The 17676-nt window shown below is 46.7% G+C and overlaps 1 protein-coding gene across 2 annotated transcripts in view; it reads right to left on the reverse strand.

Annotated features, from left to right (window-relative positions):
• The window catches only part of KDM4C (lysine demethylase 4C), a 463944-nt gene extending 447323 nt beyond the window's left edge, over positions 1 to 16621 (reverse strand). For both annotated transcript variants that reach the window (XM_025358671.1, XM_025358676.1), the window contains exons 1-2: positions 16611 to 16621; positions 12446 to 12580 (exon numbers count right to left, since the gene is read on the reverse strand). In XM_025358671.1, the coding sequence (XP_025214456.1) occupies positions 12446 to 12494 (49 nt within the window). In that variant the 5' untranslated portion in view covers positions 12495 to 12580; positions 16611 to 16621. The remainder of the gene's footprint in view (positions 1 to 12445; positions 12581 to 16610) is intronic.
• Between the last annotated feature and the right edge of the window lie 1055 nt (positions 16622 to 17676).

A 17676-nucleotide genomic window follows, 5' to 3' on the forward strand; every position in this document is an offset into this window, starting at 1 on the left:
TTACGCCATTCTCCTGCCTCAGCCTCCCAAGTAACTGGGACTACAGGCGCCCGCCATCTCGCCCGGCTAGTTTTTTGTATTTTTTAGTAGAGACGGGGTTTCACCGTGTTCGCCAGGATGGTCTCGATCTTCTGACCTCGTGATCCACCCGTCTCGGCCTCCCAAAGTGCTGGGATTACAGGCTTGAGCCACCGCGCCCGGCCTACAATTTTCTTAAATTTGTTCTAGGCAACATAGATCCAACAGTTAAATTTAGAGCAATCACTAATTGAGAATTCTCAGATGAAGATTCCCTGCTGGTCAAGCTGAAGGTAGCTATAGCAGTCTGCACACAAGAGCTGAGAGAGATCAATGGTCCCTCCCTGGCTTTTGTCTTCCCCAGCAGCCAAGGTTGCTGCTGTCCTGCCACAGCCATGCTTGGCATGAGCAGTACCCCTGACAATTATGTCATCCTTTACCAGTCCTCCCCATGTCTCGCTCACACCATATGCCCAGATTTGCTCCCAGGTGGCTCAGCAGTTTCTTCCTAACATAACTGGAGCCACCCTAAAACATCTCCCACCGCCTGACATGTGGGCCACACTAGGAACACTTTAGAGCTGTCATCTCATATTCATGATCCTTATCATCGTTATCTATAACTGCCCAAATCCAGAAAACTTAGCTGGACAGCAAAATAAACTCTATGTTAGAGTCTCCCATTCCCTGGCTCTTCTTTGCTGCTCACAAATTCCAGTGGCCCAGTTTCCCACGGGAGAGCTGGAAGAGCAGAGGATTGAGGAGGTTTAATTACATAGCTGATTTGCCAAGACTGGCCAGGTCTGGTGGCCTAACTATGAGTCCCTGCATTCCCTTTGTTACTCAACTATGTAGTTAGCAGTTCAGGCACATGTGGTACGTTCCCTTGGCTTCATGTCCTAGAATTGCTAGAGCTAATTTGTAGACCCAGTCTTGACTTGTAGATGGATTGCCATGCCCTGTGCAATGGTGTATCCAGGTGGCTATGATCCTTACCTAGGAAGCTCAGGTCAAATCAGTTCATTGATTCCATTGATGTTTATTCTCAAAGGACTTTTTTCCACAGGCATCACATGGGTCATGAATGGAAGACATGGGTCTTGTGTAATTTGTTGCCATAATGTTTGTCTCCACAAAGCTTGAGACTTGATCATCCAGTTTTTCTGCAACCAGCCACCAGACTATAATGTCCACTCATTGGTTAATGTCATCAGTCAATGAAAATAAAACAAGGTACATTTTGGAAGCCTCTTTTAGAGCAAGCACCATAACTCACAACTCTGCCCAGTGAGCAAAAGTTCCTTTTTCTGTGTATAGTTTTAAGTAGTTTTTTTTGAAGCTGCACAGCTGTAGTAGCCAAGTGCACCTCTGTATTTAGGACCCCAAGACCGCTCCCAGGTTTGATTATCCACTAAAAGGACTGACAATACTCGGCATACAGGCATACTCACAACTAAGATTTATTACAATGAAACGATACAAAACACAGTCTGCAAAGGGAAAAGGCATGTGGGCAAAGTATGGGGAATAACGTCTGCAAGATTCCAAGAGTCTTTTCCAGTGGAGTCGCATAGGACAAGCATAAGTCTCCCATCAACAATTTGCGGCCTTTCACTACGGGCCCTCTCACTCTAGGTTCTCACTGAAATCACCAAGGCAGTTCAGTCCTTGGTTTCAGAGGCACTACCTGGGACAGTCAGTCCCAAACAGTTTGATTTACCTATGACATCAGCTTCATGAGTATGGACAGCATCTGTAGGCATTCTGCAGGAAAGGGCAGGTGGCAGGTTACTTACCCCCTCCTAGGCAGTGTGGTCAGGTTGAGCATAGGCTCAATAGTTAGTTTGAATTCAAAGCATTCACAGCAGCTTGAAAAGGCAGCACAATGGAGTTTTCTTTCAGGAAGCGGGAAGGCTTTGTTCTGAAAAACAAAGACCATTAACACCCTTCACCAGCCCATCTCCCCAGGTGCCCGGATTTTGTTTTTTCCCCCATTGTTACAAAATCAGTTGCGTTCCATTCAACAATCAAGACATTTAAAAAATCATCTCCCACTCTTTTTTTTTTTTTCTTTTTTGAGACAGAGTTTCACTCTTGTTGTCCAGGCTGCAGTGCAGTGGCACCATCTCGGCCCACCGCAACCTCCGCCTCCTGGGTTCAAGCGATTCTCCTGCCTCAGCCTTCCCAAGTAGCTCACCTCGGCCTCCCAAAGTGCTGGGATTACAGGCATAAGCCACTGCGCCCGGCCATTAAAATCATCATCTACTCTTATCCAGACTTTTCATCTGAAAGGGTTGTATGCAACAGCCACAAAAGCATTTTCACAGAAAAACATTTTAATACAGTTTAACCAGAAAGACACATCATGTTCAGAATTATTCAGTAAAAAAAATTCTTAAATTAAAAATTTAAAAAAAATTTTTTTAATTTTTAAACATTTAAAAAATAGGGGCCGGGCACAGTGGCTCATGCCTGTAATCCCAGCACTTGGGGAGGCTGAGGCGGGCAGATCACCTGAGGTCGGGGGTTCGAGACCAGCGAACATGGAGAAACCCCATCTCTACTAAAAATACAAAATTAGCCGGGCGTAGTGGTGCATGCCTGTAATCCCAGCTACTCAGGAGGCTAAGGCAGGAGAATCACTTGAACTCAGGAGGCAGAGGTTGCAGTGAGCCGAGATTGCACCATTGTACTCCAGCCTGGGCAACAAGAGCAAAACTCTGTCTCAAAAAAAAAAAAAAAAAAAAAAAATGGGTTTACACAACTTTCCACTTCTTTTTCATCCTGATCACTTATCCAGGTAGCAGCCTTGAAGTGATCAAATCACTTTCTCGGGACAGCTGCATTTAATCACTAAATTAAGGTGCCTTAGTAAGTTGTGTGTGTCAGAGGCATTTGAACCAGACCAACTCCATGTTGAATAGGGGCTGGTAAAATAAGGCTGAGACCTACTGGGCTGCATTCTCAGAGAGTTAACGCATCCTAAGTCACAGGATAACATAGGAGGTCAGCACAAGATATAGGTCATAAAGACCTTGCTGATAAAACAGGCTACAGCAAAGACGCCGGCTAAAACGCACCAAAACCAAGATAGCAATGAATGTGACCTCTGGTCGTCCTCACTGCTACACTCTCACCAGCGCCATGACAGTTTACAAATGCCATGGCAACATCAGGAAGTTACCCTATATGGTCTAAAAAGGGGAAGCATAATCCACTCCTTGTTTAGCATATCATGAAGAAACAACCATAAAAATGGGCAACCAGCAGCCCTTGGGGCTGTTCTGTCTATGGGGTAGCCATTCTTTTATTCCTTTACTTTCTTAATAAACTTGCTTTCACTTTATGGACTCGCCCTCAATTCTTTCTTGCGCGAGATCCAACAACCCTCTCTTGGGGTCTGGACTTGGACCCGTTTCCTGTAACATGTATACCAGGAGAACGGAAGTAGAGACGAGGTATCAGTTCACTGTTGCAAACTGCATCTAATACCAAAAGCCAAATGCAAGAAGCCAGCAGCAGTAAGATGGCCCTGAGACAGGGTCCAGAGTCTGATCTCTCAGTACTGGGTGGAAGGGTCACACTTGCCGAGATGTGCCCTCCCACAGTGTGCAGCTTTAGCAGGAATCATTACTTAGAAATGCAAACAGTCGGCCGGGCGCGGTGGCTCAAGCCTGTAATCCCAGCACTTTGGGAGGCCGAGACGGGCGGATCACGAGGTCAGGAGATCGAGACCATCCTGGCTAACACGGTGAAACCCCGTCTCTACTAAAAAATACAAAAAAATTAGCCGGGCGAGGTGGCGGGCGCCTGTAGTCCCAGCTACTCGGGAGGCTGAGGCAGGAGAATGGCGGGAACCCGGGAGGCGGAGCTTGCAGTGAGCTGAGATCCGGCCACTGCACTCCAGCCCGGGCGACAGAGCGAGACTCCGTCTCAAAAAAAAAAAAAAAAAAAAAAAAAGAAATGCAAACAGTCTCTGTAACAGAAACAAAGAGCCAATGAGCAGATCAATTTCAGATGGTCCCATCAGAAATAAGCCCTTTTCTGTAGGCAATTGTGACCTAGCTGGTCTGGCCAGCATCCATGATGTTTTCCCAACTTTGTCTTTCGAGTCTTAAATCTGCAACTGTCCCCGAGCCTGAGTTTTGTTTTTTAAGCAGAGCAACGTTGTCAAATTTGGTTTGTCTTAGCTAACTAACAGGCAAGCCAGCCCAGAAAACTGGTCAGTTACAAACTTTCTCTGAAAATAAAACAAAACTGGATGAGGTCTCTATCTTCTTTTATGTCCTTGGGAGCGTGACCTTGTAACCATGTGGTGGTACTTTCTTCTTTTTTTTTTTTTTTTTTGGGAGACGGAGTCTTACTCTGTCACTCAGGCTGGAGTGCAATGGTGGGATCTCAGCTTACTGTGACCTCTGCCCCCTGGTTTCAATCTATTCTCCTGCCTCAGCCTCCCCAGTAGCTGGGACTACAGGTGTGTGCCACCATGTCCAGCTAATTTTTGTATTTTTAGTAGAGACAGGGTTTCACAATGTTGGCCAGACTGGTCTCGAACTCCTGACCTCAAATGATCTGCTCATCTCAGCCTCCCAAAGTGCTGCAATTACAGGCATGAGCCATCATGCCCAGCCACCACGTGGTGGTACTTTCTTTTGGTCTCTGCCATTTTACAATAGTGGGCCGGGTTCAATCCTGGCTTAGGAAATGGGTACTTTCTGATTGATATCTGTGTGACCTTTACCATTTGTTGATTCTCTTCCCCTGTATGAACAATGTCTGGCTTCCCTTCTTTTTTTTTTTTTTTTTTTTTTTTTTGAGGCAGAGTCTCGCTCTGTCGCCCAGGCTGGAGTGCAGTGGCCGGATCTCAGCTCACTGCAAGCTCCGCCTCCCAGGTTTACGCCATTCTCCTGCCTCAGCCTCCCGAGTAGCTGGGACTACAGGCGCCCGCCACCTTGCCCGGCTAGATTTTTGTATTTTTTAGTAGAGACGGGGTTTCACCGTGTTAGCCAGGATGGTCTCGATCTCCTGACCTCGTGATCCGCCCGTCTCGGCCTCCCAAAGTGCTGGGATTACAGGCTTGAACCACCGCGCCCGGCCCCCTTCTTAACCTTCTTAAATTTTCCTTTCTGGCTGGGTACGGTGGCTCACGCCTGTAATCCCAGTACTTTGGGAGGCTGGTCTGCAACTCCTGACCTCAGGTGATCCACCCACATCGGCCTCCCAAAGTGCTGGGATTACAGGCATGAGCCACAACTCCTGGCCTCATTCTTTTTTTTTTTTTTTTTGAGATGGAGTCTTGCTCTGTCGCCTGGGCTGGAGTGCAGGGGCATGATCTTGGCTTACTGCAAGCTCCACCCCCCAGGTTCACGCCATTCTCCTGCCTCAGCCTCCCGAGTAGCTGGGACTACAGGTGAGTGCCACCACACCTGGCTAATTTTTTGTATTTTTAGTAGAGATGGGGTTTCACCATGTTAACCAGGATGGTCTTGATCTCCTGACCTCATGATCCTCTCACCTTGATCTGCCAAGTGCTGGGATTACAGATGTGAGCCACCATGCCCGGCCCTGGCCTCATTCGTTGATCTATTTGATTTTAGGTGGTTTGGTTTATGGGGACCCTGGGTGAAGAGCATACTCCAAACTGTTAGTATTATCCTCCTGATAGTAATAATAATAGTCTCCCTGGTGCACTGTATTCTCCCAAAGGTTTTAGATGTTTACATGTAGCCATCTCTAGAATGTCAAATTGTCTCTGTTCAACTAGAATGACAAGAGCTGAAAGAAATGTGTGACCATGAGGACACCGTAACCTATAAATGACACACTGAGACCGGAAACCCAAAATGATGGTAACAGAAAGTCGTGCTAAGGCCCTAAGTTTTGGTCACACTGTCACCTAAGTGAGAACCTGACCAAAAAGGGGTAATTTTTTTAAACAAAAATATGGCAGGCCATTGTTTTGGACTGAGCTCATGCGCTAGGCCCCAACAAACCAAACCAAACAAAAATGGAGTTGCTCGTGTTAAATGTGACATAATCAAATTAAGACTTTAAGGAAACACATAGATCCTAGAACAGACCAGGTTTTGTTTTTCTCCTGTAAACAGGATGTTCCAGTGTAAGGAGGTACCCTCTACTGAGTCCTTGTTCCCACCTTGCAAAGCCCACAGTGTTCTGTTTCCCACTGAGTTTCAATACCAAATAAGTACATTTATGATGGTGATAGTGACATCAATGACTCAAGTTTTGGTCAATCTCTAAAAATTGAGAAAATGACCAAAAGGGGGTAATTGTTAAAGCAAACTAAAGATGGCCTGAGAAGGACTCTGTACTTCTGTATCTGAGTCCTTGTGGTCAAACTGCAACCTAACTAAACAGGTAGACAAGATTGAAAACTAGCCTTGGCCTATCCCAGCAACCACACTTCAACCACTCATACACTGCGGAGTGTTCAAATTGTGTTCAAATAAGACAAACCCAGAGCTGTAACCAATCCACTTAAGGACCTCACCTCTGATTTCTGTAGTCACTTCTCTTTTTTGTCTGTAAATTTGTTCTGACCATGAGGCATCCCTGGAGTCTCTCTGAATTTCTGCTGTGATTCTGGGGACTACCCGATTCATGAATCATTCATTGCTCAATTAAATTATTATTACTTTTTTTTTTTTTTTGAGACGGAGTCTTGCTCTGTCGCCCAGGCTGGAATGCAGGGACGTGATCTCGGCTCACCACACTCGACCTTCTCTTTTATTTATTTATTGATACGAAGTTTTGCTCTTGTTGCCCAGGTTAGAGTGCAATTTCAGCTCACTGCAACCTCTACCTCCCAGGTTCAAGCGATTTTCCTGCCTCAGCCTCCCACGTAGCTGGGATTACGTGCCTGGCTAATTTTTGTATTTTTAGTAGAGATGGGGGTTTCTCCATGATGGCCAGGCTGGTCTCGAACTCCTGACCTCAGGTGATCCACCCACCTCGGGCCTTCCAAAGTTCTGAGATTACAGGCATGAGCCACCACGCTCGGCCGTGTACTACCATCTGATACGTATAAAGGACAGGTGTGAGCCACTGCCCTGGCTGCAAATTGATATACTTCTAAATAATAGTCTAATTTTGAATATATTGAAGTACATTCTGCTTTTTACAAATATAAAGAATCGGACTAGGCGCAGTGGCTCACACCTATAATCCCAGCACTTCGGGAGGCCGAGGCAGGAGGACCATCTGAGGTCAGGAGTTTGAGACCAGCCTGGCCAACATGGCGAAATACCGTCTCTACTAAAAATACAAAATTAGTCAGGTGTGGTGGTGCATGCCTGTAATCCCAGCTACTCATGAGGCTGAGGCAGGAGAATTGCTTGAACCTGGGAGGCAGAGGTTGCAGTGAGTCCAGATTGAGCCACTGCACTCCAGCCTGGGAGACAGAACAAGACTCCATCTCAAAAAAGAAACCCAAAAACCCATAGGTGGATAAAAGGATTAAGGCAATTCTTTTAGTAGTGCAAACATGATTGTCAGTGATGAATGGCACCTTGGGAGGTAACCTCAGAGGAGGAGGAGGTATTGATGGGACCACTTGCCTAAGAGTGGAGGAAAGCAGTGTGGAGGGTGACCATGGTAACCAAAGAGAAGCGGAGAAGGCAAAGGTGTTTCCAAGACAGGAGAGCACTGTGGTCTTGAAGCATTCCCTGGTGAAAGTGGTTGAGGAGACAGCTTTGAGCTGCTGGCAGCCAGATGTGTTATCACTGACTTAGCTGGCCAGAAGGACAGGGAAAGAGAACTTGCTGACAGTGGGATTGATTGAGCGAGCAGTCTCGGGGGGCACAAAACTATTAGAGATTCTTGATTACATTGAGTCAGCCAAGAAAACCTTCAAAACATTTACACTTCAGACAAATAGAGAATCTCGGAAGTCTCTCTGAACCTATTCTGGTTTGAGGGGCTGACCAGTTTTAAAAACAGAATCTGGGCCGGGCGCGGTGGTTCACACCTGTAGTCCCAGCACTTTGGGAGGCCGAGGTGGGCAAATTGCCTGAGGAGTTCGAGACCAATCTGGCCAACATGGTGAAACCCCATCTCTACTAAATATACAAAAAAAAATAGCTGGGTGTGGTGGCGTGCGCCTGTAATCCCAGCTACTTGGAAGGCTGATGCAGGGGAAGTGCTTGAACCAGGGAGGTGGAGGTTGCAGTGAGCAGGAATCGTGCCACTGCACTCCAGCCTGGGCAACAGATTGAGACTCTGTCTCAAGGAAAAAAAAAAACAAAAACCATCTCTACTAAAAATATTTTTAAAATTAGCCAGATGTGGTGACAGGTGCCTGTAATCCCAGCTACTTGGGAGGTTGAGGCAGGAGAATTGCCTGATCTGGGAAGACAGAGGTTGTAGTGAGCCAAGATGATGCCATTGCACTCCAGCCTGGGCAAAAAGAACAAAACTCGTCTCAAAAAATAAATATAAAAAAGAGAGAATCTGTGACATACGACAGAGAAGATGGATAATTAGTCAACAAAAGAAACATTATACAAGGCAATTACCACTATCCAGAAAAATATCATAAAGGTTGATAGGCAAATCTCTGATACTAGAGCAGAAACAGAGAAAGTCACACATACACTAGATGCACTCCAGCAAGAGCCCAGTGTATTCACCCTCAGTTGCTACAAGTCAAGGTCGTCCCTTCTGCACCAACTCCAAACACACTGCTCTATCCCTCCAACATGCTACCTGGTGGAACATAGTCACAACAGCCTTGGCCTCAATCTTCCTCAAGGATAAGTGGATCACATTAGATTTTTTAAAACAAAGAGGCATAGGGAGATTTGACTCCAAAAGAGGAAGTAGGAGATGTGATGATGAAAGCAAAAGATTAAAACAATGTGAGGAAGGTGTCATGACCCAAGAAATGAGGAGAGCCTCCAGAAACTCGAAAAGACAAGGAAATTGATCCTCCCCCACAGCCTCTGGAGGGAGTGCAGTCCTGCCAACACCTTGATTTCGGCCCAGTGAAACTCATTTTGGACTTCTTTCAGAACTGCAAGACAATAAATTTATGTCATTTTAAGTCACTAAATTTGTAACAGTGGCAATAAGAAAGTAATACACCCAGTGGCCAGACGCTGTGGCTCACGCCTATAATCCTAGCACTTTGGGAGGCCAAGGTGGGTGGATCACGAGGTCAAGGTCAAGAGATCGAGACCATCCTGTTCAACATGGTGAAACCCCATCTCTACTAAGAATACAAAAATTAACTGGGAGTGGTAGCACATGCCTGTAGTCCCAGCTGCTCAGGAGGCTGAGGCAAGAGAATCGCTTGAACCTGGGAGGTGGAGGTTGCAGTGAGCCAAGATCACACCATTGCACTCTAGCCTGGGCGACAGAGCAAGACTCTATCTCAAAAAAAAAAGTAATGTATCCAGTTTACTTCTTTCTTGGATATACCATTTCCATTAAAAAATGATGCTTGCTGAACATTACCTCCTTTGTTGATGTTTTCATTTTTGATCCATCCAAAAATGGACATGTCAGAATATAACAATACCTGCTGATGCTTTGTTAGCTTCTAAGTGTCCAAAAGCACTCACTAACAAGCCAACAATTGCTGCTTAAATGGAGTATACCAGGCAGCAGTGTCAGGCAAATGCTGTGCCCAAAACCCCATATGGCACTTACTGCCTATTGCCACAGGCTCCAGTCAACATAACTGTCAGTCACCATCACTTGCAGATGAAAAGGCTCATTAAAACTGTTTCAAATGAGAGGTCAGTCTCAACAGCCTGCTGGATAGTCTCCTTAAGCACTCCTCTTTCTTCTAGCTCCTTCATCAGTATAGTGATATTATCCCCTCTCCTCCCTTCCTTCTGGCATCCTGTACTGTTTTATTAGCATGAAGGTAAGCTCTTTATACTAATATTCATCCCACAATCACTGTTTTGATTATGGCATTTCCCCACTGGGAACATTCCTTACAATCAAAAGAAGTGTTATACATACTTAACACTTCTGTTCTTACAATATATTCAGCAGTATCAGTTACAACCATTTGGGTATGTGAACTGTTCACCAAATAAAACATAATACAGTAAGTTTCAAGGGCCACAAAGGTATGGCCTCTTCTACTACAGACAAAAATATTAATTTTGGCAGGAGTTGGAAATCTGGCAGGTCATGGTAGCTTCATCAGAAACATGCAGTCCTTTCCTTTGTAAGAGGCGTCAGTTCTTAGACTGCTGGAGGGCTTCAGTGTAGTAAATCTATCCACCTAGTCCCCATTCTTTTTTTTTTTTTTTTTTTGAGACGGAGTCTTGCTCTGTTGCCCAGGCTCTCTTCAGGGAGTGCAAGGCAGTGCAGAAGACACCAGCAGTGGGGTTGACTGGAGCAGAGTGGACATTTCTTTCCTTAACGGAACAGAGGTCAGGGTAAGAGAGAGGAAGAGATCAGGGGGTGTGACAGGAGCAGTTCCACACCAGAAAGCACAGTGTTGGACTTACTTTCAGATTTAAGTTGCCTTCTGCTCAGCATCTACAAACTTTTTTTTTCCTTCTTTTTTTTTTGAGGAGTTTTGCTCTTGTTGCTCAGGCTGGAGTCCACTGGCGTGATCTTGGCTCACTGCAAGCTCCGCCTCCCGGGTTCACACCATTCTCCTGCCTCGGCCTCCGGAGTAGCTGGGATTACAGGCGCCCACCACCACACCCGGCTAAAAATAAAAATACTAAAAATACAAAATTAGCTGGGCACGGTGGTGCATGTCTGTAATCCCAGCTACTCTGGAGGCTGAGGCAGGAGGATCGCTTCAACCTGGGAGACGGAGGTTGCAGTGAGCCGAGATCGCACCATTGCACTCCAGCCTGGGAAACAAGAGCGAAACTCCATCTCAAAAAAAAAAAAAAAAAAAAATTGTAGAGATAGTGTTTTGCCATGTTGCCCAGGCTTGTGTCAAACTCCCGGGCTCAAGTGATCTGCCTGCCTCAGCCTCCCAAAGTGCGAGGAATACAGGCGTGAGCCACCGACCCCAGCCTCTAAATCTCCAAATATTCGCTGACGGGTAGTATGTACTATCAGATCCTGGGAAATCTTTTCATTTCATCTAACCCAGCCCACACAGTCTAGTAACAACTAGGACACTGGGAAGAAACTTAATCCTCCCAATTCACTGCTTAGACAAGAGCATGCGCTACAAGATCCCAGGGAGTCTTATCATGGCCCTTAATCTGGCCCGCATCCCTCTTTCTTCCAAAAAGTCTTTGTGACCTTACCAGGCTCAGGTTGGATGCCAAATTTGTCAAGGCGACCAGAGTTGTCCAGTAATAATATCTAGGTTGTTGGGGAACCAGCATGGAGCAGTTCCTCTATAACTACAAAAACAAATTCTAATTTGTAATTGGATTTAAACATTCCTTTTAGGCCAGGCACAGAGGCTCATGCCTATAACTCCAGATCTTTGGGAGGTCAAGGCAATAGGATTGCTTGAGCCCAGGAGCTCAAGACCAACCAGGGCAGCATAGTGAGACCCAATGTCTACAAAAATTAAAAAATGGACCGGGCACAGTGGCTCACTCCTGTAATCCCAGCATTTTGGCAGGCCAAGGTGGGCAGATCACAAGGTCAGGAGTTTGAGACCAGCCTGGCCAACATGGTGAAGCTCAGTCTCTACTAAAAATACAAAAAAGTAGCCGGGTGTGGTGGCAGGCACCTGTAATCCCAACTACTCAGGCAGCTGAGGCAGGAGAATTGCTTGAACCTGGGAGGCGGAGGTTGCAGTGAGCCGAGACCATGCCACTGAGCTACAGCCTAGGCAAAAGAGAGAGACTCTGTCTCAGGAAAGAAAGAAAAAAAAAAAGAGGGCCGGGCATGGTGGCTCATACCTGTAATCGCAGCACTTTGGGAGGCCGAGGTGGGCAGGTAGCTTGAGGCCAGGAGTTCGAGACCAGCCTGCCCAACATGGCAAAACCCTGTCTCTACTAAAAATACAAAAATTAGGTTGGTGGCGCATGCCTGTGGTCCCAGCTACTTGGGAGGCAGAGGCACAAGAATCTCTTGAATCTGAGAGGTGAAGGTTGCAGTGAGCCCAGATTGCGCCACTGCCCTCTGTCCTGGGCGGGAGAGAGAGAGAGAGACTCTGTCTCATAAAAAAAAAGAAAAAAGAAAAAAAAATTATTAATTTAAAATTAAGAAAAAAAAAAAGAAAAAGGCCAGGCATGGCGGCATGCACTGGTAATCCCAGCTACTTGGAAGACTGGAGTGGGAGAATCACCTGAGCCTGGGATGTTGAGGGTGCAGCGAGCTGTGATTGCACCGCTGCCCTCCAGCCTGGGCAACAGAGACCTTGATTCTAAAAAAATAAAAATAAAGAAATTAACATTGTTTTAAGTGTGACAGAACCACCAACTATGCAGAAAGTGCCCTGGATTATGTTCAGAGCAGCACTCACCTCCAGCTGCTTCTTCAGTTCTCTTCCAGGGCAGCCTATAGTGCTTCATCAAACATCCTTTAGCCTCTTCCACATGAATGCAGAACACTCCAACTGTTCAATACCCTTCAGGTCACAGACCATCATGTCAGCTGTCTGTGGAGTGAAGGGATTGTATTTGTCCTTGGTTAAGTTTCTCAGTAGTGCAGGGTTATACTTCTGAGATCGATTTCAGTTCCAAGAAACAATGAATCTTCAAAATGGTGAATTATCTCAGGTACCCACTTTTCACATTTTCAAATGAGGACCGAAGACCACTAGAAGATAAACTATAAGGCCAGGGGCAGTGGCTCACGCCTGTAATCCCAGCACTTTGGGAGGCTGAGGTGGGCAGATCACCTGAGGTTGGGAGTTCGAGACCAGCCTGACCAACATGGAGAAACCCGGTCTCCACTAAAAATAGAAAATAATCGGCCGGGCGCGGTGGCTCAAGCCTGTAATCCCAGCACTTTGGGAGGCCGAGATGGGCGGATCACGAGGTCAGGAGATCAAGACCATCCTGGCTAACACGTTGAAACCCCGTCTCTACTCAAAAAAATACAAAAAACTAGCCAGGCGATGTGGCGGGCGCCTGTAGTACCAGCTACTCAGGAGGCTGAGGCAGGAGAATGGTGTAAACCCGGGAGACGGAGCTTGCAGTGAGCTGAGATCCGGCCACTGTACTCCAGCCTGGGCAAAGAGCCAGACTCGGTATCAAAAAAAAAAAAAAAAAAAGGAAAATTATCTGGGCGTGGTGGAGCATGCCTATAATCCCAGCTACTTGGAAGGCTGAGGCAGGAGAATTGCTTGAACCCAGGAGGCAGAGGTTGCCGTGAGCCAAGGTTGCAGTGAGCCAAGATCCCGCCATTGCACTCCAGCCTGGGCAAAAAGAGCAAAACTCGGTTTCAAAAAAAAAAAAAAAGATAAACTATAAATATTAATACATCTGGCTGGGCATGGTGGCTCATGCCTATAATTCCAACACTTCGGGAGGCCGAGGCGGGCAGATCACCTGAGGTCAGGAGTTCGAGACCAGCCTGGCCAGCATGATGAAACCCCATCTCTACTAAAAATACAAACATTAGCTGGGCGTGGTGGCAGGCAGCTGTAATCCCAGCTACTTGGGAAGCTGAGGCAGGAGAATCGCTTCAACCAGGGAGGCGGAGGTTGCAGTGAACCGAGATGGTGCCATTGCATTCCAGCCTAGGCATTAGAGCAGACTCCGTCTCAAAAAAAAAAAAAAAAAAAATTAATACATCTGATTGTGGATAGCTGTGGGGGTCATTCTGTCATAATCTTTTTGCCCTGCAGGATTGAAAAGTGCAAGATAGGCCGGGCGCGGTGGCTCAAGCCTGTAATCCCAGCACTTTGGGAGGCCGAGACGGGCGGATCACGAGGTTGGGAGATCGAGACCATCCTGGCTAACACGGTGAAACCCCGTCTCTATTAAGAAATACAAAAAACTAGCCGCGCGAGGTGGCGGGCGCCTGTAGTCCCAGCTACTCGGGAGGCTGAGGCCGGAGAATGGCCTAAACCCGGGAGGCGGAGCTTGCAGTGAGCTGAGATCCGGCCACTGCACTCCCAGCCTGGGTGACAGAGCGAGACTCCGTCTCAAAAAAAAAAAAAAANGTACATCTGTCAGGGCAAACTGTTAGTAATGAAAAATAAGAAAAAAGGACCGGGTGCAGTGGCTCATGCCTGTAATCCCAGCACTTTGGGAGGCCAAGGTGGGCAGATCACCTGAGATCAGGAGTTCGAGACCAGCCTGGCCAACATGCTGAAACTCCATCTCTACTGAAAATACAAAATTAGCTAGGCATGGTGGCAGGCGCCTGTAATCCCAGCTACTTGGGAGGCTGAGGAAGGAGAATTGCTTGAACCCGGGTTGCAATGAGCCGAGATTGTGCCATTGCACTCCAGCCTGGGCAACAAGAGCTAAACTCCCGTCTCAAAAAAAATTAATAAAACAAGAAAAAAAAATCATTCGTACATATTCAATTTGTTTATTGTATAGGATATCAAGACATATATTACCAACAGCTTCATTATTCACAATTGTCTGCATGCTGAAATATTTTTCAATCCATTTTAAATATTCCAAGTTTGATTTTGACTTGGCATTTCCAATCAGCTTTAAAGACCTAAGTATTTTTCTCAGCTTGAGGGGTGCTAGCAGGAAAGGGAGTGAAAGAGTGTTTAGGCCCTCATAGTTGGGCTCTCACAGTTGAGATGGTTCAAATTGACTAGATGGCGGTAGTGGGTAAGATCGCCTGCCAGGAAGTACTGTAACCCAGGGTCCCCAGGTTTTCAGGTTTTTGGGTATACAACGTGGAAATATTGTAACCCAGGGCCCCGGGTTTTCAGGTTTTTGGGTATGAAAAAATACCCACTTGAAACTGTTGAAACTTGAGTGTTGTTCCAAAAACTTCCAGGAAGAAGCCGAGCCTCAGCAAAACAAAAACCAGCTGGATCCAGAGATGCCTGAGACGGATATGAAATGTGGCTCTTATTACCATATTAAAAACCCTCGCCCAGGTGCTATAACTGGGGTCCACTCACCTGCCTGACACAGTGAGGTTGTGCAACAGTAGAAAGGAAGGCATGTATTTCTTTTTTGTTATTTTATTTTTGGAGACGGAGTCTTGTTCTGTTGCCCAGGCTGGAGTGCAGTGGTATGATCTTGGCTCACTTCAACCTTCACCTCCTGGGTTCAAGTGATTCTTCTGCCTCAGCCTCCAGAGTAGCTGGGACTAGAGATGCCAGCCACCACTCTCAGCTAATTTTTGTACTTTTAGTAGAGACAGGGTTTCGCCATGTTGGCCAGGCTGGTCATGAACTCTTGGCCTCAAGTGATCCGCCCACCTTGGTCTCCCAAAGTGCTGGGATTGCAGGTGTGAGCCACTGCACCTGGCCTTGTTTTTTTTTTAATGTTTTGTTTTGTTTTGAGACAGGGTCTCATTCTGTTTCCCAGGCTGGCGTGCAGTGGCATGATCATTGCTCACTGTGACCTCAACCTCTTGGGCTCAAGCAATCTGCCGGCCTCTGCCTCCCAAGTAGCTGGGACTACAGAAGTGCACCATCATGCCCAGCTAATTTTTAAATTTTTTTTTTTTTTTTTTTTTTGAGACAGAGTCTCGCTTAGTCGCCCAGGCTGGAGTGCAGTGGCGCGATCTCGGCTCACTGCAAGCTCCGCCTCCCGGGTTCACGCCATTCTCCTGCCTCAGCCTCCCGAGTAGCTGGGACTACAGGCGCCCGCCGCTTCGCCCGGCTAATTTTTTGCATTTTTAGTAGAGACGGGGTTTCACCATGTTAGCCAGGATGGTCTCGATCTCCTGACCTCGTGATCCGCCCACCTCGGCCTCCCAAAGTGCTGGGATTACAGGCGTGAGCCACCGCGCCCGGCCTAATTTTTAAATTTTTTGTAGAGGCAGGGTTTTGGCATTTTGCCCCGATCTCAAACTCTTGGGATGGAGTAATCCTCCCACCTTGGGCTCCCAAAGTGCTTGGGATGAGAGGTGTGAGCCATCATGCCCAGCTGAAGGCATCTATTTGCAAAGATGCACACCAAGGAGGACAAGGCAGCTCATGCTCAAATCCTGACCTCGCTGATGCCTTGCAGTTTTCTTTTCTTTTCTTTTCTTTTTTTTTTTTTTTTTTAAAGGCTGGGGTAAATTTCAGGAAAGCCAAAGTTACAGGCAAAATTGTAAATCAATAGATGGAGGTTACACTGTGGTTTTGGCCTAAAAAGGCAGGATATCTTGAAATAAGGGCTTACCGTCATAGGTAGATTCAAAGATTTTTTTTTTTTTTTTTTTTTTTTTTGAGACGGAGTCTTGCTGTGTAGCCCAGGCTAGAGTGCAGTGGCCGGATCTCAGCTCACTGCAAGCTCCGCCTCCCGGGTTTGCGCCATTCTCCTGCCTCAGCCTCCGGAGTAGCTCGGACTACAGGCGCCCGCCACCTCGCCCGGCTAGTTTTTTGTATTTTTAGTAGAGACGGGGTTTCACTGTGTTAGCCAGGATGGTCTCGATCTCCTGACCTCGTGATCCGCCCGTCTCGGCCTCCCAAAGTGCTGGGATTACAGGCTTGAGCCACCGCGCCCGGCCAGATTTTTTTTAAAAAGGCAGGATACCTTGAAATAAGGGCTTACAGTCATAGGTAGATTCAAAGATTTTTCTCATTTGCAGTGGGTTAAGAAAGAGAAGCTTTGTTTAAATTTTGGGGTCCCTAGAAGAGAATGTTAGCTCAGGATTGTAGATGTGACTCCCTCCAGGCCCCTCAGAAAGAAATTTTCAACAAAGAACAGTGGTCAGAGTTCAGTCTTCAGTTCCCCCTTCTCTGAGATCTAGGTGCCAGCAGATCCATTCAGTAGGGGTCCAGGTTTCTGAAAAACAACTGAAGGACCTATGTTAAAATGTTATTTTTCGTCTCTACAGAAAACCAAATATCCCGTGATTTTAACTTCCTTGGCTATCATTTTAAGCTACTATTACCTTTTTATTAAGTTACTTATTTACTCTCAGGGCTAGCTATGTGCCGGTAATTTCTCTTGAAAGAACTCAAGACTTTGCTTTATTTCTATGCTTAGATACTCAGCAAGCTCTTAAGAGGGGGTCCGCCGGGCGCGGTGGCTCAAGCCTGTAATCCCAGCACTTTGGGAGGCCGAGAAGGGCAGATCACAAGGTCAGGAGATCGAGACCATCCTGGCTAACACGGTGAAACCCCGTCTCTACTAAAAAATACAAAAAAACTAGCCGGGGGAGGTGGCGGGCGCCTGTAGTCCCAGCTACTTGGGAGGCTGAGGCAGGAGAATGGCGTAAACCCGGGAGGCGGAGCTTGCTATGAGCTGAGATCCGGCCACTGCACTCCAGCCTGGGCGACAGAGTGAGACTCCGTCTCAAAAAAAAAAAAAAAAAAGGGGGGTCCCTGCCCTGTCTCACAGGGAGGAGCTTCTTTTTCGCCATTTTCTTTCTCTCTCTCTCTTTTTTTTTTTTTTTAAAATAGGGTGGGTCTCCCTATGTTGCCTAGGCTGGTCTTGGGTTCCTGGCCTTTAGCCACCCTCCCTCATCAGCCTTCCAAAGTGCTGGGATTACAGGCGTGAGCCGTCCCTCCTTCCCTGCCCTCCCCACCCCTTCCCTCTCCTTTCCTTTCCCTTTCTTTCTCTCTCTCTCTCTTTTTTTTTTTTTTTCTTTTATGAGATGGAGTTTCGCTCTTGT

This window comes from Theropithecus gelada, chromosome 15, assembly GCF_003255815.1.
Source record: "Theropithecus gelada isolate Dixy chromosome 15, Tgel_1.0, whole genome shotgun sequence".
Taxonomy (NCBI): domain Eukaryota; kingdom Metazoa; phylum Chordata; class Mammalia; order Primates; family Cercopithecidae; genus Theropithecus; species Theropithecus gelada.